The sequence below is a fragment of the Phalacrocorax aristotelis genome, chromosome 1 (genome assembly GCF_949628215.1).
Source record: "Phalacrocorax aristotelis chromosome 1, bGulAri2.1, whole genome shotgun sequence".
Classification (NCBI taxonomy): domain Eukaryota; kingdom Metazoa; phylum Chordata; class Aves; order Suliformes; family Phalacrocoracidae; genus Phalacrocorax; species Phalacrocorax aristotelis.
The window spans coordinates 34,802,621-34,826,953 of NC_134276.1; the positions used below are offsets into that span (position 1 = coordinate 34,802,621).

The 24,333-nt window shown below is 36.6% G+C and overlaps 1 protein-coding gene across 4 annotated transcripts in view; it reads right to left on the reverse strand.

Annotated features, from left to right (window-relative positions):
* NAA16 (N-alpha-acetyltransferase 16, NatA auxiliary subunit) overlaps positions 1-24,333 on the reverse strand; it is a 75,269-nt gene that overhangs the window by 39,032 nt on the left and 11,904 nt on the right. For 3 of the 4 annotated variants that reach the window (XR_012659657.1, XR_012659660.1, XM_075087664.1), the window contains exons 2-9: positions 23,474-23,558; positions 21,127-21,231; positions 16,947-17,104; positions 15,708-15,842; positions 9,513-9,666; positions 7,897-8,016; positions 5,686-5,781; positions 1,881-1,987 (exon numbers count right to left, since the gene is read on the reverse strand). Coding sequence is in view for 2 of the 4 variants with exons in the window: in XM_075087664.1 (XP_074943765.1) it covers positions 1,881-1,987; positions 5,686-5,781; positions 7,897-8,016; positions 9,513-9,666; positions 15,708-15,842; positions 16,947-17,104; positions 21,127-21,231; positions 23,474-23,558 (960 nt within the window). In the remaining 2 variants the exon portion in view is untranslated. The remainder of the gene's footprint in view (positions 1-1,880; positions 1,988-5,685; positions 5,782-7,896; positions 8,017-9,512; positions 9,667-15,707; positions 15,843-16,946; positions 17,105-21,126; positions 21,232-23,473; positions 23,559-24,333) is intronic. The other variant, XM_075087675.1, reaches the window with a different exon arrangement.

The window sequence follows — 24,333 nt, forward strand, 5'->3', positions numbered from 1 at the left end:
CCTGGACCCACCTGGAGTTCTAGAAAGAAGGAATTTTCTGGGCTTAAATACCAAGTCTTTCATGAAATCCTCGTATCTATGCCACTTAAAAATGCAACTGCAGTTGACTACACCAAATTACACCTGTTTCCAAAGAAATAAATGGGGAATAGTTCATTCCCAACTTGTAGAGAATTTAGTAATTCACTAGGTATTTTCTAGTAGGCATAACATAATCCTGACTACAATTCTTCCTATTTTCAGTCAAAATACACCAGTAATTCATGTGGAAAGGTAGTATTAAGCACCAACTTAGACAAGTTAGATACCAAAATACTACATCTTCCTGAAAGGTGTAATACACAGTTTGCCACAATTTTCTACTCCCTAACCCCTAAATTTTAGCAATTCAAAAATTATCTGTCAGAAACTAACATTAAAGTTTCTCTAGTTTCAAGGATCCTTCTGTTACATTATAGTAACATGAAAAGCCAACCAAGTGAAATGTGAAAGAGACCCTGTCGTGGTAAGAGAAGGACAAGAAAGAAGAGGAAAATGCTTTTGCAGAAGTTAGCAGCACAAACAAATCCAAGCATATTTAGAAACTGTAAGGATCTTAATTTTAATTAGTTTTTAGGATTAAGCTGGCAGTTCCAAGCAGCACTGATCTGACACAATGAAGATACCTAGCAGCAAGGCACATTTTAGGATAAGTCTGCCCAAAACATGGTAGTCCTGATTTTTTTTTTACCCATCATGTCAAGACATGCTAAAAATCTTTTCACGCATCAAACGAGTTTATATTTATCTTTTAACTTCTAGATTTGCACACTTCAAATAGCAGAAGTAAAACACAACACTGACTGTACTTCTCTCTAGACAGTCAGTGTATCAGCAGCTAAAAAATTTCAATCCAGTTTCAACAGTTTACATTGAGAAGTATGCTTTAGCAATAGGCACTGTAGAAAAGCTTGTATTATACATGATACCAGAATTTACTAAAATTAGACCAACCACAGAGACAGTACAGATTGCATTCTCCAAACACAAGCATATTGAATATTTCATATTAGGACAACTAGCAGAGAGACTCTTAGAAAGAATAATTTTAGTCCAAATGAAGGAATATCAACTGCTGACTGAAACGCTGCATCATATATTTAGGGTTTTTTCAGCTACAAAGCAGCTTCTTACCTAGTCATGAACAGATTAGAATACACACAGGTTTATTGTTGTAGCAAAGATAGCAAATGTCTGAATAGATTGACCTTTATTTTATTGTCTAGACATTTTTAGTAACATGGTTCAGTTTGAAAATTTATTTTTACTATACCTTACTGACAATCTTGGAACAAAGAACTACATTTGAAACAATAGTTCTGATGTGACACAATTTTGCCAAAACTGTGAGAGTTTAGAAGTCCAAAAATTAAACACTAAAGTTTAGCTAAAGAGTGAAATGGGAAACAAGCCTTTGTGGTAAATACTAACATATTCATGCAATTCAGAAATATATGTAGAACAATAGCCATCTCTGATATTTTGAAATCATGACTTCTGGTGACATCATAAACCATAAGTTGAAAGAATCCTCACACACTTGCTCTCAAAGTACACAAAAATAAAGTTATCGGTTATCTTTGATTTTTTCAAGAACTTCAGCGCATTCTACACCAATCCAACCTCAAGCACTTTGACATCAACTCTCTAGAGAAGTAAAGTTAAATACATATTAAACATCAAGTGATCATTTTGTGTCAGATATGAAAACACAGCACATTAAAGGAGGAGAACGTTCAGCAACAGTTATTTCTAAAGTTACAAGAATATCTCTATAAAACAGTCTATTAGAAATTCAATATAGAAGACTTCATTAAAACCAAATAAATACTAAATTTTACCTTTTCTGGATTGTAATATAAAGATTTCAAAGTGGTAAACAATGGTGGGCAGCCTTTACTGAAGTTTACCCTCAGGAACTTATCCATTAGTTGTCTAAATTTTTCACCTAGAAACAAAAGTGTATTTGGTTATATGTCAGTGATTGCAAGTGTTCTATAAATATAAGCACTAATTTCTGTGCAACTCTGGATAATAGAGTGAGAAACTGCAATTAAGGGTTTTAATCTTTCCTGTTATTTAAGAGTAAGATGCAAATATGCTCTGGATAAAAAAAGATCAGAGTAAAATGCTTAACTTGCTAGTGTTTAGGAGACTGCTGACAAAGGCATAGTAACAGTCCTCAAATCTGTGAAATCTATTAAAAAGAACAAGTATCAAGTGCTGGCTACAGAGTATGTAGCAAGGGCTATTTAAACAAACATTGGAAAATATTATAATGGTAAGAATAACTAAGCACTGGAATGGATTACCTTGGAGATCTTGTAAAAGCTCCATCATTGGAAGTTTTTATGATTAAGTTAGACAAATGTGTGTTAGGAATAGTGCAGATATAAATTATCCTGCTTTGAGGAAGAAGGATGGATGAAATGAACCCTCTACCTCTCTTCTAGTCCTATTATTTTTATGAGTAGGACATGACTTCCGATGATAATATGATTGTTTCTGGAATCAGAAACAGAATAGAAGACTGGGTTTCAGAAGGATAAGCACTGTGTCAGAATCATCTTTATCAAAATATACTGGCAGAAAGCTAAAAACCTGATTTAATTATGTTTTCAGGTAAAAATTACAGTACTTGCAGTATGTCACCTTTCTGAGAAATGCTGTTTCAGCAAAAAAAAAAGCAGGACTTCAGAGATAAGATATCCAGTCAGGAAAACAGCTGGCTTTCATGTTTTTATTCCTGTGATGAAAAGCGTTTGTCTTCAGTTGTTTCAGGCTTTTTTTTAGATTTTTAATTTGTTTTGTTTGCTTTACACAGAGATGATGTTCCTACACTTCACTACCTAGTGAAATGGACTTAGTGGACTTAAGACTCTCAGGTCTTTAAACAAGGAACGAGTACACTTCACATAATTCCAACATACACACATAAAACTGTTGAAAAACTTCAATTTATTAAGAACACATTACAAAATTGATTGTTTTATAGATATTTAGAAAATGAAGATACTACTGCTTTGTATACAACACTTATGTACTTCCAATTTTTAATTGTCCTACATTTACCGTTTGTTATCAGCACTTTTACCGAGATGAATAAAAATAACCCATGTTCTTACCCTGCTGTTCTAAAACTGCTGTATATGGAAACTTTTACTGCCTATGGACAGGGGTCCTTGACTCGACTATAAGCACATGCTAATAGGTTACAGGTGGATTAATTAAAAATTGTTTTCTCACTCTACAAAAAACTCCCCTATATGACAAAAAATCCATCTCAGTTTCTCCTGTTGAATTATTCTAACTTATATTCTTGATGGAAGAATTGTAATTCAGAATTTAGGAAAGGAAGATTCAGTTTTCATTAAGTATATATTTATAGAAAGCAGAACAGCTTCAAAACAAAGTTGGAAAAAATGCAAAACACACAGCTAGGCACCCACCTATGACGTCAAGCCAAGCTCAAAATTTAGTCTGAGGCACAGAAAAGGCCTGACCACAGGAACAGTAAATCTGGAACAGCATAAACAAACCTAAAACTGGACAGCCAGACTCCAACCCCTCACCCACAATGAGTCCAAAAAATCTTAACAGCCTTCCTCCATAAAGGTGGTTTCCAGCTGGATCAAGGAGCCAATTTGTGTCAAATACAACAATATTAAGATGCAATCCTAGCAAGGTCTGGGAAGGACTGCCCTTTTAACACAAGCCTGCACTTTAGAGTACCTTAAGCTGATTCTGAATCAGCCAGTGTTGGTTACAAGCAACTTGTCAGTGGCCACACTGGAACAGGAACCTCATTTAATAACAAATTTTATCCTCTTGAAATTTGCAGGCTCATCTCTGCAAACAAGTTTGTTTCTACACCTTCACGTTCTCACTATTAACTCTTGCCAACAGGAATTCTTATCTGCTGTACTTAAACATTAGAAACCATTTAGTAAATAGATTGTTTTTGATCCCCTAGAAATTAATCTTATACATTCATGACTGACACAAGTTTAACAGATTAACAGGAACACAAGTTTTAATTTAGGAAAATTCTTATTTGTTATGAAACACCACAGAAAGTAGCCCACAGACTTTTCTTGACTGACTAATAATGAATTTTCCTTTCATTTAGACTATTGCTACAGCAGGAACAACTAATCCTTATTACCAAACATGTTTCTATTTAAATGAACATTAGCTGTGAAACTACACTGTCAGATATGATAAGGTAACCTAGTGCAAAACATGCAGTGAAATGAAGTCAACAGCAAAACACACTGTTAATAAAGATATGAAAAAGCATTTTGCAGGTTATTTCATTGTTTGCTATGTATTACCATAACAATTCTATTACATGAGAAAAACAATTACTTGTTCCCTAGCTTTTCAAATCTAGCGAACTGCCTTAAAATTTGCCCTTATTTCAAGGAAAATGGAAGGATCCAGGATCAAGTAAGGCACAAGTGTTCACTGCCAGGCTAAATCTCTTATGAAGCAGTTAAAACCTTGTGCTTTTACACAGGAAAGGTGTATTCAGACTCCTGAGCAACAACAGGAAAGTGGACTAGCTATGCTCTGAAGCATTGAAAGGTACAACAAATGTGGTGCTCAGTAAGTGAGCTAAACTAATGTCAGAAAATTAAAAGCATGAGCAGATACGCTGGGAATTTGCAGCTGAACTTCAAAACTTCATGACACTTGATATTTAACTTACATGCTTTTTATTTCTTTCCCACAGCTTTCTACTGGAGTTACTGCAGTTAGACAGCTACATACCAAGTGTGTATTTTTCTGCATTTCTCCATTTCATTTAGCTTCCTTCCTTCTATTTTGGAAGATCATAGCTTTCTGTTTCAAAAAGCATATACATATTCCCTCCAGAACTGAGAATTTGTGCCCTGCATTTCAAAACAACTTTTGAAAGGACAGAGTCACTGAAAGAACTTAGCTATAAAATAAAAAAATAAAATAATTTCCAGTACATAACACCACAAGACCTGCTTCTTGTTCCTATTCTTATTATCAAATTAGTTTATGTTGTAGATTTAAGTTCTAATAGTTCTGCAAGTGTTGTACAGCCAATCAGATATTCAGAGTCAGAAAAACAGACTGTTTCCTGTACAGCAGAAAAACTACAGTACAAAAACTGGTAGGAAACTCAGTCCTATACTATTATGATTGTTATATACATAATTTACAGCAGTTTTCAGTGTTTATCAACTAAGTTAGCTTATATGTATGCACGTTAAAGATACAGGAGGGGGTTGCATGTACACCCCCCATACCTTGAATTCAAGTGTACTATACCCCCTACCTTTTAATTCATGATTCTTGAGTTGCATGATGCAGAAGAACGATATGCAAGAATTCCTACAATTTCTATACCATTCTGTACTGTAATGTTTGTATTGCTAAACTACATGTACCATATCAACATATTAAAGAGCATGAACTTTTTCTGTGAACTCCTAAAGCATAACAAATAATTTCGTCTATTCCAAGAGAAATCACAGAATCACACGTTGAAAGGAAATGTGTGGATCTGATTTGTGTACATGTACAAATAGGTATTAAATACACATTCAACAGCCTGAAAGCTTAAGAAAAACAAACAAAAAACTATTACGGAACAGATATGCAACTTGTTACCTGAAACAAAGTTTAAAGGTAATCTTCTAGGTGAAACTGCTCTGGGATGTCTTTTACTAACTTCTTCATAAATCTGAAGCCTCTCTTCTAAAGTGCCTATTATCAGTAAATATAATAGATATAAGCAACAGATAAAAATCTATTCTTCTAAATGTTTTTAAGTGTTGAAAATTAATTTAGCTAGGCTTCTTACACAGTTTGGATTTGGAACAATTTAAACATTTCAAGCTATTTTTTCCAGTTAATCATAAACATTACTATGTAAAACTGTACATACAGTGTGTTTTCAGTACACAACACACAACTACCAGCATTAACCACTAAGGATAACCTGCAAACAGGACAATTACCTTGCACATTCAATCATACAGTACTAGAGTTCTGTTTCTTAGTTACATGCTGTGCAGGCCCACTCACACAGCAGTTTGACATTCACAGCTGCAAGTTGTTTTTTCACTATGCATCCATTTCAGACAAAGCATTCAAAGAAATATATTTTATTTCTAAATCACAGGTATACAAATAGCATGCTATACAAGCATGCCTTTATTATAGGTCCTCTGGTGGCAGCAAAACCAGGGCACAATACTGCCAGCATAGTGCCGAGCACCAGAACTCCTTATACATGAACATTTAACAAAAATAAAGCTACTTAGATTTTCTTCCCACTCCTCCCCTTTCCCCCATAATATGCTTTGGAGCTCCAATGTGGTTAAAACTTAAATAAAACTAATCTGTTGTTTTGAAATGCCATTTTCACATAATGAAGATCAATTTTGCTTAAATATTAACATTTATCAAGCAATAAAACTGAATGTACAGATCAAGAAGATGGCACAACATGTATTTAATAAATATATCTAGTTTTCTTTCATAAGAAAAAACAATTTATCTTGTCACTGAGCTCAGATGTTGGGGAAGGAGGGGGAATATGTTACCCAGTGGCTCCAAGAGATGTAGAGATCTAAAAGTTACACTAAAATAATGTTTGGATTGGAACTAAAGCATATAAAAGCCCTAATTGAAGTCACAAGTTGGAGCTCCAGAACTTACCATGGGGGAGGAAATAGTCCTAAGACCACCTAAAAAATAAAGTAGCATTATTAGTTTTATAAATTAGTACGGTTTTAATCTACATAGGATCCTAATATGACAAGTAAACCACTGGATTGGTTCTTTGCTAAGAACTACACATTTTCATCAACGTATTTATCATCTGGAACAGAACAATCAAGTTCTTGGGTAATTTGTTTTCTGAGACAACAGTCACGATGTTCAACTCTATGGATACACTAGGAAAACCATTCAAAGGACAACACTACTCTCTGCATAAATGTAACAAATGCAATCATTTTCATTTCCCAGTCACAAGCCATATTCCCAGACCTTATGAAATCCAACTGTAGAACTTTCTAGAGAGATAGCTGGTTGAGAAATATAACGCAGCTACAATATCTACAAATATCATCCTTGTGGGCTTATGATTTATGATGTCATCAGAATAACTCCAATAAAACTCCCACTAATTACCGAACAGTGAAATATAAGGAAACCATTCCTGCGTAAACACTTGGGCAAGTTATCACTGCAAAACACTTACAGTATAAATTGTTGCAATATTTTAGTTAAAAAATTAGCTATTTTCCTGGAAAGACAGAAGAGCAGTAATGTGAACTAGCACTTAAATAACAAAGACGATCACATTTACCACCTCTTCTTCCAAAGAACAGTCATCTTAAACAGCTTGCTTTTTTTTTTTTTAAATGGCCTATCTTTAAAAGACCATCTGAAACAGGTATTTGAGTCCTCCTCTACATGCCTGTAGAAGGAGGTACCATCTAAACAAGTTTCAGAATGACAATTTTATGTTGTAGTGTATGATAGCTGTCAATCAACTACCAGACAGGAATGAATCACAATTTAGCTTCCAAGTTCATGTGTGGCAAGGAAACGTTCTTCATGTAAACACATTAGCAAATGCCACCTTTAGCTCCAAGAAGAGAAAGATTTGCTGTTGGTATTTTCACACATACAAGTTTTTCAGTAAACATTTTTAAAATGGATATATTTAATGGATCATATTTAAGATTAGAAAGTACATTATCTTCTGCCGAGTAAAGCTTTTTAATCTAAACCAGTAACAGATCAAACAGGAATTTTAAGTATATCCTATATAATACATATTTTCAGTGTATCTGCATCTTGACTTACTAGGTTGTAGGGCCTTTTCCAAGCCTTCGTAATAATACCAGTTTTCTGCATTGCGCTCAATTAACTCTCTGTATACTTCACCCGCTTCTTTCAGTCTTCCCAACTTCAGTAACATCTCTCCTAAAAACGACGCAGTAAAGAACTGTAAGTTACATGACAAAACACTGACAGCTTGGGAGTAAACTTTACAAAACTAGATAAATAAAATTGGGCTTAATAATATGTAGATACTAAAAATGAGGCTTTATTTTTCCACAGGCATTTACTGTGTATTACAAGTGCTACTTGAAGCTACCACACATATAGCTCAACACAATCTGGAGTACTCAGCACCTGTGAAAACAAAGATTTGAACGTCTGTATCTGAGTATTTAAAATAGCTATTGGGATTATCAAAGAAACAAGCAGCTCTTCCTTCCAGGACTCCAACACATGACTACCTCACTTCTTAACAGGCTGTTTACTTAACTACATCTGTGGTTTTTATACCAACTAACCAGTTTTTAGCCAGTTAGATCACACTGGTTTGCTACTAAGTAAATTTTTCTATCAGGTCTAGCTTGCATGGAATTAGTTTTCTTCACAGCAGTCTGTACAGTGCTGCGCTCCAGGGTTTGTGACTGAAGATTGATAACACACCAATGTTTTTGCTACTGCTAAGCGGTACTCGTAGAGCATCATGGCTTTCTCTTTTCACCCGCACCTTGCCACCCAGCAAGCACACCAGGGTGAACAGTAAGTTGGGAGCGGACACAGCCCGGGCAGCTGACCCAAATTGGCCAAAGACATAATTCATGCTATATAGTGTTATGACTAGTAATACAAATCGAGGGGAAGGAGCATTTGGGCAGGTGGTGAGTGACGGGTTTTGCATCACTTGGATCTGGGCTGTGGTTTTTTTTCTTCCTTTTTCCTTCACTTAAGCTATCTTTATCTCAACACATGAGTTTCCTTACTTTTGCTCTTCCTATTCCCTCTCCTATCCTGACACAGGAGGCTGGGGAATGTGAGCAGCTGTGTGGGGTTTACCTGCTGGCCAAGGTCAACCCACCACAACTGTGCAAGCAAGGAGCAGCTGAAGAATATGTGCTATTACACAATACAATTGCACATATTCAGAAGTCAGTATTAGTACTTCAGTTCCACAAAAAACCTGTTATTTAAAATCAAAAGTCAACTTCAGTACACACTTAAGTAGGACAATACAAGTGCATCAGAAAGCCTAAGGAGGACACAAGAATTTGATACTTCAGTAACAAAAAAATACTCAGTGTTTGCACTACAAAGAGCATTATTCATGAGATTCTTCTTTATGAGATTAAAACTGGGTTATACCACTTCTGATTTACGGAAAGCTACTCTAGTATGCACCAATATAATACTGAGATCTCTGTTCCTGTGTCAGCCCAAGTTGAAGCTACCTGCATCCACTATTCACTTCCGTAAGGCACATTACTTGAGCACAAAATTGTGTATCTGGTGTTACCAGTTTCCCCATAGTAATTGTTCCAAATTAATTGAAGATGTCACATTTTTTTCTTTTACTGCTGTATCATATCTGAAAGCCAGTAGCAAAAGTTTAGAACAAATTGGCTGAGGGAAGAAGAATGACTTACCTTTGATTTCTTCTACTATTAATTTATCACATATTTGCTTTTCGTATGTCTCTATATGTTCTAAAGACTCCTGAAATAGATCTGCCTCTCTCATCACTTGATTTTGATATAAAATCAGTTCACTATATTCATAATCTATTTTATTAGGAGGAATCTGGGGGGAAAAAAGCAATAGGTTAGTTAACATTTACCTGTACTTCAACTGTATGCAATATTACAGAACACAAGATTCAGGCTACAAAATATATCAGGTTTACTTATATACCCATCCAAACATTCAAAATATAAAACTCCCATTTTTCACAAACAAATTAGATTAACTCAGGATATCCTTTGTTAGATAACAATTTAAAAGAATTCCTGGATTTCTCTTTTCTCTATCACTGTGGCGAGCTAATTAAAAACAGAATCCTTGCCTTCTCTCATATAAGTCAATAAAATTTGCAAAGACCTTGGTAATCTTTTCCTTCTGAAGGACTCAGGTACAATCCACAACAATTTTGACTTAAGTTCTGTAGCAGACTGCTGGGTTATCACAATACTTGGTTTCAGCATACCAAGAATTCTGGATCAAACTACTTCCAATCGCAATGAACCACCCAAATACTGGCCATGGCTTGACAATTAGATTTTTTCAGACAAACTTATACTACTTCTCTCTAACCAAGTGTTCTCTGTACTACACTTCAATCCCCCCAGAAGTAGAGTGCAGAAGCATGCAAAAAGTGTTTTCAAGCAACAGATAATTGTTTGAGGTCTGCTGCCAGTTGCATACTTAGGACTGTCTACAAGCTATAGTAAAACCAGTGAGTCATCCACCTCCCAGTGATATATCAGCCACTGAAACAGGATGATATTCAAAAGTATTTCTTTCTAGGGATAACTCCCTAAAGTATGTTTAGGCAATGAAAAGTCTTGCCAGAGTTATTATTTCATACTAAATGCTCTTCACAGAATATACACAGAAGCTACTTCAATTACAAGTAAATTGCAAGGATTTCAGAGACCAAATGCAGAAGTCTGCAGACAATGCCCAGCAGATCTATACAACAGTTTACTATGTGAAATACACTGCCTCAATATAAGTTCTAGAGACAGTTACAGTCAACATTTTTTAAATAAAAATGGATAAGAAGCAGCTGAGCTTGATAAATGTTAATTTCTTTCCCATGACACTACATACTTTGTTTCTTCCTGAGCAACACTTGGAAGTCAAATTGGTCACCAAATGGTTTACTATTATTTTTCTGTTCCCTGAGTAAAGCTTTTCCTCTGTATTCTTTAAAGAGCTAAGTAATTTAATAAAAAACAAAATCATCCCAAAACATTAAACTGATTGAAATTAACATTCATTAAAAGAAGCTTTTCCTAAACCACTACTTCCAGCCCTTCCGTAAGGACAGATCAATTTTATGAGATTTAGAATTTCTGTTTACATGCTCTTTGAATTTTTAGAGGCAGCTTTTATAGTACTGTGAATTTTTAGAAGGGAGATTTCCTTTTACATATAAGTGTTCTGAAAGGCAGCATAACTAAATAAGATATTGCAAAAAAGTATATTGGACAATGAACACCAGTTTTGGGGCTGAAAATAACAGCATTCAAGGATTTTTTAGTAACTGCTAACATATAGCAGATGATGGTTAACAGAACAAGACTAGACCTTGCAAATACTCGAGTCAGCAGGTAACATGAAATCCTACCCATTTCTTAAAGTATATTTCCTCTACCTGCAGCTCCATTTTTGTTGCCACATTTGCTCAATTTTTATCCATATTAAACATTGAAAGTCATAAAAACTACCGATACATGGAAAGCATTTTTAACCACTTCACAGAATTGACACATACAACAGGGGTTAAAGCTTTTAAGCATGTCTTCCTGCTCATCCTTACTGCAATACCACAGAACTGAAACTGCAGAGCACCAATTTAGTTCTTTCTCCTTCACTTCCCCCATAAAGACATCCTCCCCTCCAGTACAATACACAAATCTAAGTTCCACAAGTAGCACAGCTTTTTGGTACATCATGAATTGGTTTTAGGCCTTCGAAATATATGTTACCCCCAAAACCCTTAAAAATATGCAGAAGAAACATCAATTAACATTCTTGTAGCTCTTCTGACTTGGCAGGACGGACAAAAGAAATTATGAGAAGTCAAAAAAAATCAAAACAACGCCCTCTTACACATAGGGCAAATCCACCAGAAAGATACTGCACTTACTGTGCTCCATTTTAAAGGCCATTTTTCAAAGTAGTTTTAAGAAAAGTTCATTTTTAAAGAGATTTCAAAAGCTCATCAGGTTAGTGATGATTTTAACATTCAATTAGTCAGAAGGCAAGCAGTTTATAACCCCCATACTTAATCTGAATAATCAGATTGTTTTACGAATAATATAGACTACAAGAAATTTTTTCCACACCATTGTTATTGCTGCACAATATATCTTTACTCCTCCCTCCCCGAGAAGAGTTTTGATTCTCACACATGAGACATCCAATTTTCTCTTAAACTCAATTCTGCTGTTTCAGAATAAATTTCTTCCTCTCCTGGACCAAAAAAAGAATCAATTTTACAACTGCAGATGCCCTAACGTAACTGTCACTGAAAGAATGTGACAAGATGCAGCCAAAACATACCTAAGAGCAGACCCCCAAAACTCCAGAGGTTTTCTGTCCATATCTGTAATTGTGGGCCTGATGCAGAAATTAGGAATAAAATAAAAATTAAGAATAAAAATTTTGTTCTGGAAAAGAAGAAAGGAAAAGTGGGACATACAACAGTAAAACAAATTGCATAGTTGTTTTACACCTTGGCTCCCAAAATTTAAATTCTGAAGCGACTCTTAAATCATTTGATTTAACTTGGACAGCACAGGCTGTTATACTTCCTGCAATGATGTCTGCATTCATCCTCATAACCTGTTTTTGACTGAAATATTGTGTATCTGGTTAATTTACAGCTTTCAGATGACAGCAATGCTGATCTGGATACACTAAGAGAGAAAGTTCACCATTTCCAATGTAACTCAGCCATTAGAATAAAACTGTCAGTAATAAAAGGTGATTTATCATTTGAATTTGTTACTCAACTTCCTGCCACTACTTGTTCCTTTATTTTTTCCCCACTAAGCAATTTTCCTAGCTATCTTTCTTCCCAAAACCAGTACCTAAACTGTATAGAATCACCTAGGGTTTTTTCTGCTACAGTAAACAAAGAAAATCTCTATCCTTAACTAGACAGCATTTTCTCTAGTCCTCCTACCTTTCCATATTGTTCTTTTAATTTTCTAACTTTTTAAAAACAGGGTCATCAGCAAGTCTTGATCTCTCAATTATCAGTGCCCTATCGAGGCAATCCCTGCTTCTCCTGAGAAATAGGGTGTTTTTTGCTTTTCACCTACAAGTCCGCCCTGAGGGACAATTTTACAATAAACTAAGTCAATTAACTGCAGCCTGGATCAACAGAGGCAGCTCACTTCCCTCTATTATTCCTCTTCCTCTTTCTCCTCTCACCTCGCAGTTGTTCAGCTCAGCCAATCAAATCCTTCAAAAGAGCGATTATTTTTCTGTCACTTTGGCTTCCTGAACCAGCCCACCACAAGTCAACCAGTGCTGCACAAGGAAGCAGTGGGAGCACACAGGAAAAAGTCAGACTGCTGGTTTTGGCAACTGCTTGCAGCTAGATTAGCTCCATTATTTTGTAATATTGCACCCTCAGATACTCACCTACAATCACTAAAATGACAGTTCTTTATCTTTTTCTTAGTTTTACTGCTTAGTTTTGGCTGAGTTAATTCACATCTGAATGGACGAACTGCCTGAGTAATCCAGGTAAATGATCACCCGACATCACCGTTATTTACCAATTATTATGACAGCTGCATTTTATGTAACATGTTACATGTAGTTCTTTATTAATTAACAATAATGGTAAACAGTATCAAGCCTAATAAAGATTGCCATTAAAGTCCTTGAAAACATCAGTTTGTTGAAGATTCCTATTCACTAGTGATTTGGAAACCCTTCAGTCTTTCAACCCCTCCTTTCAAACCTCGAACATCCCCCTTTTATCACAGCCACATGCAATATTCTATCAGTCACAAAAGTTCATCTACTGAGTTGGAGGGCACACAAAGTACAGGGCAAGAGGGTAGATTTGGAAAGCAAACTAAGCAAAAAGAGTATCTTCTCAAAGATCAACGGAGTATCCTGAATTCAACTATTTTAAGTGCAGGACTTAAACATCCAGAGACCGCACAAACAGTACATTTGGGGACTATTGTGGAAGAGCCAAAGCGTAGCAAAATTGAGCTGTGAGTTTGGGCACTCCTGACTGTTCTGGACCCAACACATTGATTCTCTCTTCCAGTGGCTGGGGCTCTACATGGGCACGCATGCCTCAGGGAGCTAGCAGAACAAAGCACAAGACTATTTGCAAGACAGATTAATGTGGTCATCCTCCTTACTTTTAGTGTTTTGTGGGAGAAAACCACAACATAACACTTAGCTATTTCCACCAATCTCAAAAAAGAGAAAAGGCTTGACAACTAATTTTCTTTAAATGCATGTTGTCCAACACTTGTAGCATATTTCTGTCATTTAATGCTTAACCAGCTTTTCCACCATTTGCCTGTGACTGATATTATGCTAATAAAAACAGTTATACAGCTCATTGTTCAAGTACAAACCATTCTCCTATTTATGGAAGTTTCCCACATATTTCCAATTTCACTAAAAATGGCATCAGAGCTTGAGAGCTTCTCAGGATTTCTTTGGTTTAGAGTGAGAATTAAGATTGTGGTAACTTGCACAGATAACTGATTTAATATGTTCATCTATGGCAGATGGTACTTAAATCTGGCTTAGTCACTAGACTGAAGAGTCTATAATCATGACTGCCCTCAAACAAACATTTACACACAACCTTTTCTAAAAGGCAACATTAACAGCTTCACTTCCATTCTCCCCAAGGGGCCAAAACCACCATTAAGCCCAGTTAGTCCTTCAAAGAACCTCAATTTCTTACATTTCATTTGCAGTTTTTCCATCTATTATATATTCTTTCTAATTCAAGCAGTCATTTTGACACTGAGCTCAGATTGGGCTCTGCTGACTCATTTGAGAACCATGACTTTTTGGCTGTTAAATGCTCGTAAAAACCCACTTTTCATTCAAGCTTACTGTTTTGAGTTTTTATTCAACATTGAAGTTACAGCTCTTTTGAAATGTCAAGCTATATATACCTGGCTTGCAACATTCTTTGACCACGATACATGATGGAGACACAAACAGAGGTCCCTCCTAGCAATTATTAATTTCCTTGCTTACAGTTAGTCTCATTCTGGCTGTACAAATTCTCAAATGCAGTTATCTCAAAGGATGCAAGATTTTTGTTTAATACGAGAAATCACAATTTACAGGTCAGGTAACATCTTAGTATCTGCACTTGATGCATTCAGTTTGGGAGGTGTACTGGAAGTACCTGTAAACATGATTTTTCTTTCCATGTTACAGAAAAATCAACACATACACTCTGTTCTGTAATTCAGACTTCATAGTTCTGTAATACCAACAACAGAACAAGTGAATGGTCTCTCTCAAAAAAAGGTTATGCTCAGTGATTTTTAGCATTGTACCACTTAGTTTACCCCAACAAATTTCAGTAATACCCAGTCTTCTCAAACAAAAAGTTTTCAGCTATGTTTTCATGTTACTTTGACAACAAGCACTGATTTTAAGTGCATAATATTCAGATGCATACAAAGCAAAAGTTTCTTTTCACATTCTTTGTAGAGATGTAATGGCATCCAGGCTATGACAGGAGAAAGGGCAAACAAGCACATTGAGCAGTAAGCAGTACTTTCTGACATTTTACCTACTGTAACAGGACAGGTTCATCACAGGTTTTCTTTAGCTACAAGCCTCAAACATTAAGTTACTCAGTTACTCCAGTCTACCCTTATATCCTCAACAGCCTAGTGCAAGGGGAAGAAGTATTCCTGTGTAAAGCTTGCATCAGCTGCTAAGCTCCTGGAAGTCTTTATGCTCAAAGCAGAAAACTCCATAACTAACACATTTGTTCCTAATTCTTAACTGGTTCCTAATTAGGTCTTCCTAATTAAGAAGTAGTAATTCCTCAGATTCTGTCTCTCATACAAGAAGTATAATCTTTCCAGAATAGGAAGTCTTACCTGTTGTGTTTTCCTAAATTCTTCAAGCAGTTTTAAGGCCATATCATAATCTTTTAGTAAGTGGTATGCAATGGCATATCCAATCCAGGAAGCCCGTTGTGTGGGGCGCAGCTGAAGTAGTTGGTACCTTGTCTCCTTCAGTAAAAGTAAACCAATTAAAAAATAATAGATGTTAAAAAAGAGTTACTACACCTTTATCATGATTTACCACCAGCACAGCTAATATTTTAACAGAACTTTTAAAAGCCCTAGGCAATTTTCAAAATCCTAACAGCATGGGGAAAAGCAGCAAGTTTCTGTCTCATAAATCTGGGAGCTACATTCTAAATATAGAAGCCATGGTGCAAAGCATAAATTTGTTGAGCACAAGGCATCATTTTCAAAAGTACCTCTTAAGGGCCTAAATCACTTCCAATGACAAAGCTCTGAAATCTAGGAGAGGTTTCCATTAGAAAGCATAAGCTCAGGGCTGCTGAAAGAGCAGTCCCACTCTTTGTGCCCAGGCACAAGGTCCTCACACTTCTACTGGTGCAGTACTTCTCAGACGCCCTTCCTGAGTCAAACCATACCCTTAAGTCAGTTATTCCCTTTTCTTGCATCAGGAAATTCAACATCCTCAGTGAAAGATACCAACTAATGCCAAAGCCCACAATCCATTCCTCTACTTCACCTGAAGTAGAGGCTTGAAGAGGAGCAGAACTTTTCCCTTTCACAGCCAAACTAGTTCAGCCATTTTGAAACAACTAACCCTGTTCTTAGACAAGCTTTAAGGTTCTATTTATCAAAGTCAGTATTGGGATTCAAGAAACCAATCATCATGGAACAAGTTTCCCACATACTCAGAAGAAACATGGTAGCATATTTCTCACAAAAAACACCTCAGTGTAGGCACCCAAACACCACTTGCAGTACTTCATGATAGCGAAGTACCCCTACTTGCTAAGCTTTGTCTTATTCTTATTTTCATTGTTTTAGTGAAAAATGAGTTGAGAACCAGTGTTTTACAAGGTGATCCACAAGTCAAATTGTTCAGAATAACTGTACTTGTAGTTCTGTTCTCAAGACTGTATAAAGCTCTGCTGCAATGTTTTCATGCTTTCCTAAACAAGAGCTTAGAACACTTTTGAAACAGCAAAAACAAGTAGCAACAGAATTACTACCAATAAAAGACTTAATAATGGAACAGAATAACATGATAATGCTAACAGCAATAAATGGGAATCCAAAGAGAATACTTACTCTATATCCTTCTAAATCCCTCATCTGGATTTGCAACAGCGAGAGATCTCTCAAGATCTGTAGATTATCTTTATCTAGTTTGAGTGCATTCCGGTAACACTTGATGGCTTCATCATATTTCTTATCAGAACGTTGCAAAAGACCATAGACATGCCAACCTAATGCATGTTAAGGAAAACACATTCACAATTTTCACAAAGTAACTGCAATGTATTTGTGTTACAGATCAAACAACTTGGCATCTTTCTTGAAGATCAGCACCCTTATAAATTAAGTTTGATTACTGCAGCCAGACTTTACCAATACATTTTATAATACCAAATGCTTCCAAGCAAGCAGTCTCATCTAGAAGTCTTGTTACATCCCATTCATACCCCTCCTGAAACATTGTTATACAAACTAAGTGATCCAAACTCCATAAGGCCCAGAAGAGTTATTCCTAGAAATGTATTGTTTAAAACATATACTATAATTACAGTAGGAATTCTTACTCCTATAAGCGTCTCATTCTAACAGTACAACACATTTTACTTTTCCTCACTTGCCTATCTGTAACCTCAATTAATAGCCCTTACTGTAAAATCTGGAGAAAAGCAGAACTACATATTATTCACTGACAGAAGGAAATTTTAGGATTTCTGTGCGTCAGAAGTCTTTGTCACATTCTCAGCATCTCAGATTTCTGTCAGCAGTGTGTCATTTCAATAGACTTTTCTCTCACAAGCATCCTTTTTTATCCTGGAAAGATTCTGAATTCAGAGCATGAAGCCAACATATGCCATAGCAGTCCATTACACTGTGTGTGTTTACATCAGTCTCCAAAAGTTGTATTAAAAGGAAGTTACTGGACATGATTGACCTTTTGCTGCTCTGGGTTACTAATAGCTCATTGAGGCAGCATCTTCCACAGTAGTAAATCTGAACATACTTAGGTTTCCAAATGGCTCAAAAGTTCTCAAGAAGCTCCCCCACATGCTCTTGAAGCAGAACGCAGTAAATCTTGGGGAGAGATGTGCATCCTTCACCCACTTTCAATTAAGAAAGTTCAAATAACTCATAGTGCTAATAACCAAAATATTTGAGTTCTGCTGCTACTGAATTGAAACAGAAGGAACTGTTCCCTCCAAATACACAATAATTTCTAAACTTTGTCTCAAAAAGTTGAGAAAGTACATAAAAATTCAATGGGTTAACCTGGTCAAATGAAAGAAACAGAATTCTAAGTTCCCCCTTTCTTAGAAAGACTCATGTTCTGAAATAAGCTCAAGATATGAAGATACAAAACAGGTTTGTAAATATCAGGGGAAAAAAAGATATGAGACCCCAGACAAGAGACTTGTGAGAACTAGTAGTCTGAAGGAAGTTTCTAATACACAAGCAAGAGACCTTGTTTTGCATTTCTACAGAAATGCCAAATTCATTTCGGCCAGCTGAAGCACAAAAACACTCCATATGCATCTTTGAGGCTGCTAGGAGAGCTGCTATTGATGCCATGATGATTTAAGACTAAACGGGAAAGGGGGATGAGATGATTTTGGATAGTTACAGCAGTTGGTCTAATACTGTTATTTCTTTCTGTAAATCCTGCCTTGCCTATTTGAATTCAAGTATTCAGGACATGGATCACAGTTAAGTGTAACATCTTCATACACCTGCCTCAGAGCTAGTGATATTTTAGATTCTTGCCTAGAGCAAGACAATCCAGTCCAGAAGAATTTATGTGCACTTTAACAGTATACTTAGACTAAGATGATGCTTTGAGTAATTTATCAGGGAACATTACCATCCCTGGATTCAGCTGGTAAATCTGGCTTAATCTTTCATATATCATTCTTCACCAAGCAATCAAGAAAAGCATAAACCCCTTCAGAAATAAGCATGTAGTCAAAACTAAGCATAAGATATTTTACCAGCTGATACAAGCCAATAAAGCACAGTGCCACCAATTTATTACAGTAGACAGCTCTAGGCAGTCTCGCATGTGTCCCTACAGTGACTTGGGTATAACATGCCACTATCTGAAACATCTATTCTTGAAATCAGTGGAGATCTCTGACCAGATCATTACTCAAGTTATATACAAAAATGGGTCAGAATTTGTTTGTAGTTTGACCAGAAAAATTTCTGGATTTCTAAATGACTTTACAACAGGAATTTTCCCCCAAATATCTATGTGGGGCACTGCAGAAGAATTAAAGTCGTCTACTCACCCTTAACCAAGTCAGAACACTGAAGCGGAGGGTGTTTAAAATACAGGCTTTCTAAAAAGCACAGATGACGAAATACACCAAAAGCACCTTCAAATGCTTTCGCAAGAAAACACCACTACAGATGCATTGTACCTCCTCAAACCAGCTACTGGAACAAGGCGACTTTAGTGGCTACCCCCTGCCTCTCCCTCTAAAGCAAGTGACATGCATTAAGCTCACATAAAACAGGAAATGTAAACATTATTTTAGATAACCTCTGCTTAAGTAGCACTGAGGACCAACATGCCTGCAAGCTTTCATCAGAACTTCATGGCTAGTCACAAGCCGCTGCAAAGGATGTAGGAGCCGCCTTTATTAAGACTCAGCCTCAGATCTGAGTTTCTCATGGGCTGGAATATATATTCTCCTAGTCTTGACTCTCCCCAAGTACTGGAGCCCCACCATTAGGAAAGTTTCAGATATTTGGGTAGTGACATTATGATAGCACATCAGGTGCTCTTGAAGTGTGGAAATGGTCAAAGAGGTTTGCTGCTTCTTTAGAAGAGACAACAACCGAAAGTACTGTGACAAGCCTGATGCCTAGTTTGGAATTAATTCAGTACTAGCTAGCTTGTGCTCATTAGAGAAGTTAATTCTGCATAGATTACTGTAGGGGATTCTCTGGAGAACTGTAATAATACACTCGAATGCAAAAAGTTGGAACTCCTTACTTAGCCAGAGCTAGTTCTAGGGATGCAGCTTAAAAAAACCGAACATTTGCGCGTAATAGGATTCAGATGAGTTTACACTTTCTCTGAATTGAGAAGACAAAAATCCTTGTAGCCTTCATGAAAGGGAAGTTTAACAAAGCAGTAAAATAATGAAAAAATCCACTAAAACTCACTAAAATTTTTTTAAAAAAGCTTTTCCAGGAAGAGGGTCCCTTTGACCCCCCACCCCCAAGATAGATCTGAAAAAGCAGATCCCTCCAGCATTTGTAGGGAAGTCTAAGACAGTTAAGAGTAAGCATGAACTGCAGACAAGAATTAATGATGCTCATAAATCCCACTATGGAATTTTGTTTAGTAATCAGGATCCCCCAAAACTCACCCAGATTCTTTTGCTCCCTGATTTAAGGTGCAAGACTTCTTACACAGATTAAAGTTGCTTTTGTATTCCCCAGGTGTTCATCCTTTAAGATCAAGAAGGTACAAGTTATCTTCATTGCTCTATGGTATACCTCTAGTAACTCTGATAACCTCCACACACTTTGAGGTTTTCCCAGCCTCAGGCTCCCTGGATGTTTAATATAGCAATGGTGTGGACAGACATTACTTTGCTAACTAGACGGCCATCAAAAAGCGTTTCCTGTGATAATAAATGAAAATTTTTTTTCATGTTAAACTTAATATTTAATGGGAAATTTGCCCCTTAACATGCAACTCAAATGCACACAGAACAACTAAGGCATTCTGCGCAAATCTGAAGCAGCCTATGACTTAAACAGAGGACAGCTACTCCCAGAGCTCTTGGGTAGCTGTTAAGTGTTTCACAGACATAAACTTCTGGAAGACAAGCTTAGGACAGTACTATTCACCAAGCCAGTAGGCCTAAACCACGATCTGAAAAAGATGTATTTTGCCAATAAGTTTTAAAGCACCTCTAGACTGAATTTCTTATACCTTTTGAAGAGAAGAAACTTTAGAAAGGGCCAAGTTTTACATTTCTCTGCAAAAAGTAAACATCACAGATGGTCTTTTCCTAAGAGATCAATGTAAAAAGCATTTTCTGCAAAATTGTAGAAAGGAAAACAGAACCTTATTTCAAGTATTCGATTACCAATTACTCCTCATTGTATGCATCTTATTTTAGATTTTCATTATACAGACCACATCATGTACTTCAAAAGTATGTACTGAGGTAGCAACAGAATCATACACGCAGAAGTGAACTCAGAGCAAAAAGATCAGGTTTTGTATTACAAAGGATACAGACATGACTCTTTACGTCGTTACGAAGTCCTTTACGAACAAATTCATATGCTTCTTCCTTCTTCCCTAAGCAGTTCAAGGTCAGTCCTTTCATCGCAAGTGTCTCTGTAAGACATACCATATACTTATGTTTCTGACTTCCCATATGCCCGTTTCACAGCACAGATATCCTTTGAAGTTGTTACATAGTAAAGTTCCCCATTAAATGATAAATTTAGATCATGATAGCAGCCTAGCCCAGCTGAAGACTCTTGTGTTGAAGCATTTCCGTTCTTGAAATTGATCTTTAAAAGATCACTGCAGAGCATTATACAGATGTGATGAATAGAAACAACACAAGCTTTATTAATTAAAAGATATATTTAACTAGCTGTAAGGGAGTTAACAATAAGCTAAAGCAATTTTAGAGAGCTTCTCAATGTATGTTAAAGCTCCAGGTGGGCAGAACAAGAAAAAAATTAATTGTGTTTCTTATGGTATGACACAACCTATCTCTTTCAGTCAGCTCCACTGTTACAGGTTGCTTACGAAGCATTAAGAGGAGCATCTTTCCTGCTACAGTATTTTGGGGATAAAAGACCTCCTAGAAGTAGCAGCATTTTAGTAAACATACTGAGGGGCACAAAATTCCAAATACTACGTTGCTGTGACTATTGTTCTTCCTCTTCCCCTATCCTTCAAGTAACAACACTTTGGGAAACAAGTTACATGTAATGCCTGCACTATGCCTGAAACCTGTTCCAGATGCGTATTTCAGGGTATTTTGCTAAATAAGAGACCACTTGGTTTCAGCTCCTGCCAGAAAATTAGTCACATTTTCATCACAGTACCCTGGTCTTCTTTCAGTTGTAACTTTTTTCCCTAGTATTAATGGCAACACCCCATCATCTCAAGGTCAGCCATAACAGCAGTTTGAAGTTTCATTGATAAGATCTAACACCATTTTCTGTAGAAGTACCCCTAAAGTGAGGGATGACCCAAAATGAGCCAAGGTTTTTGTTTTGGTTTTAACTCATCCTACGTTCACTTGTCCTTGTAAGATCAGAGAAAGCTAGAATGATACCTTCCCAATAATATCAGGAAGCTTGAAGAAAGAACATCCCTACTGTGGGAAGGAGGACAAGCTACTCCTACCTTCCCGCACCAGGGACATAACTGTCCAGCCACAGCAATCCGTTTGCCACCTTCTCACTAAGTTTTTCAAATTCCTTGTCTCTGAAGCTAAGTGTGACAACAGTGCAGCTTCCCATCAGATCATTTCATTGGCTTAGTTCTGCCTCAGCTGTTCATTCCAGACTTCGTTCCCAAGCTTCAAAGCCATTAATGGCTCAGAGCCCAAGTAGTATGTGGACTGCCAAGGCAGCTAGTTGTCCTGGAAAAGTTTAAGAGGCAGCAAGAGCAAAAAAGAGATGTATACTGAGATGTTATAAAAATCACAAGTGCTAGTAGAGACATACGCATTGGGTCAGAGCTGGACAAGCCACTCCAGCTTTGAAGCAACAAGGAAACTGTACTTTTATCTCTAGGGAAGTAATGAAGACAAGGAAGAAACAGCAGACCCTGATGGAAGCATGAAAAGGATTAGTTGAACATTTTGCCAGGATTTGACAGTGTCAAATAGGAAAATAATTTTACTGACACAGTATGTGCACACTCAGTGATAGGTTGTCTCAAAGGCAAAGAAGAAAAATTCACTGTATCGGGAAAAGATTGGCTGAACCATGCAACAGAAACCCTGTAATACAGTAGGACTACAGTATATTATTGGGGATTAAGTTCTGATAGATGTAAATAGAAGCAACATTTTGCTCTCCCTTTTCCTGCAATATTTATCAAACAGGATCTCCAGATTCTGTCTTTAGCTTCAAGTCTTAGCAGCAACAGTATTAACTTTACTCCTTATAAGTAGCAATTTGATATGCAGTACAGAAAATTTAAGAGTATGAACTTGACAAAAAAAGGAATATTTTTAATTCATTGGTAGAATACCTTCATGTAATAGTCAAAAAGAAGGCTGGGCTTGCTATTAAATAGGAATCTAAGAAAAACCCCGCACAAGCATTCTTGCCTAGAAACCTAGAAAGGCAACTTACTTGGAAGCTTCACTGAAGTGTGCTTCCACTATGTATTTTGATTTTCATCATCCCACCACACAGGGGTGTTTGAGCTACGCTGGGAACTTTGTCTGAATGCACAAAGACCGAAATCCAGAGTAATTTTTCAGTTATAAGGACAGAATCACACTCAGCAACATGCTCCTTTCTTTCCCAACAGTATGGAATAGACTGATTATACACTTCAGCTCACAACAGGAAGAAAAAAAAAAATCTTTTGAGTCTGCAGTTACCTCCATGTTCAGCGAATTTCGGGTTAGAGAGTATCATCTTGCAGAACTTGAGTCCATTTTTGTACTGTTTTTGTTCGTAACATTTCTGGAAAAAAGGTGGAATACAATCACTGAAATGCATTTAAAAACAGAGTACCTTAACATACTATTACAAATGCAATAGTTCTTTCAGTAAGGTATGGTAACCAGATCACTAACGAGCTCTAGCTGGATATGACTATTCATATTACTTCGCCTTTTTTCAGCATTCAGAACACTATCTGCCTTCATTTACATGCAGTCAATGCTCTACCTCATGGTCTCCTTTTTATAAAAAAGTCATTAATTCCTTTTCAACAGAAATAGGAAACACAAGTAGGAATGGCTAGTTCGATTCAGAAATTCTTAAATTAGAGAGCCAAGTTAGAAATCTTGAGTCAACAGAACTTTTGAGAAGAGTTAGTCTTAAAGAGGCCAGACACTCCTTTCAGCATCCTGGCCTAGTGACCTCCCAAAGTAAGAAACCTCAGACAGAAGACTTTTGTTGACCATGTAGACTTTTGGGAGGAAGAGAGAAACCATGAAGTAGAATCGACCTACTGTAACCTCAAAAATCTATATATGGATATCCAGGGAGGGAGAATTTACCTGGGTATTAGAAAAAAAATCTAGTTTCTAGCTGGAATAGTACAGTTAAGGGCTACTTTTTAGATTTATTTAGCATACCATTTACCTAATTACTAGATAAACTGGCAAACAATGCAGTTCAACTGTGGGAACACAAGGGAAAAAAGTAACATGTGAACCCAGGTCCCTTTTCTTTTGAAAGATATTACGTGACGTTAATAAGTAAGTCAGTGAGGTCTTAGTAATTTAAATCG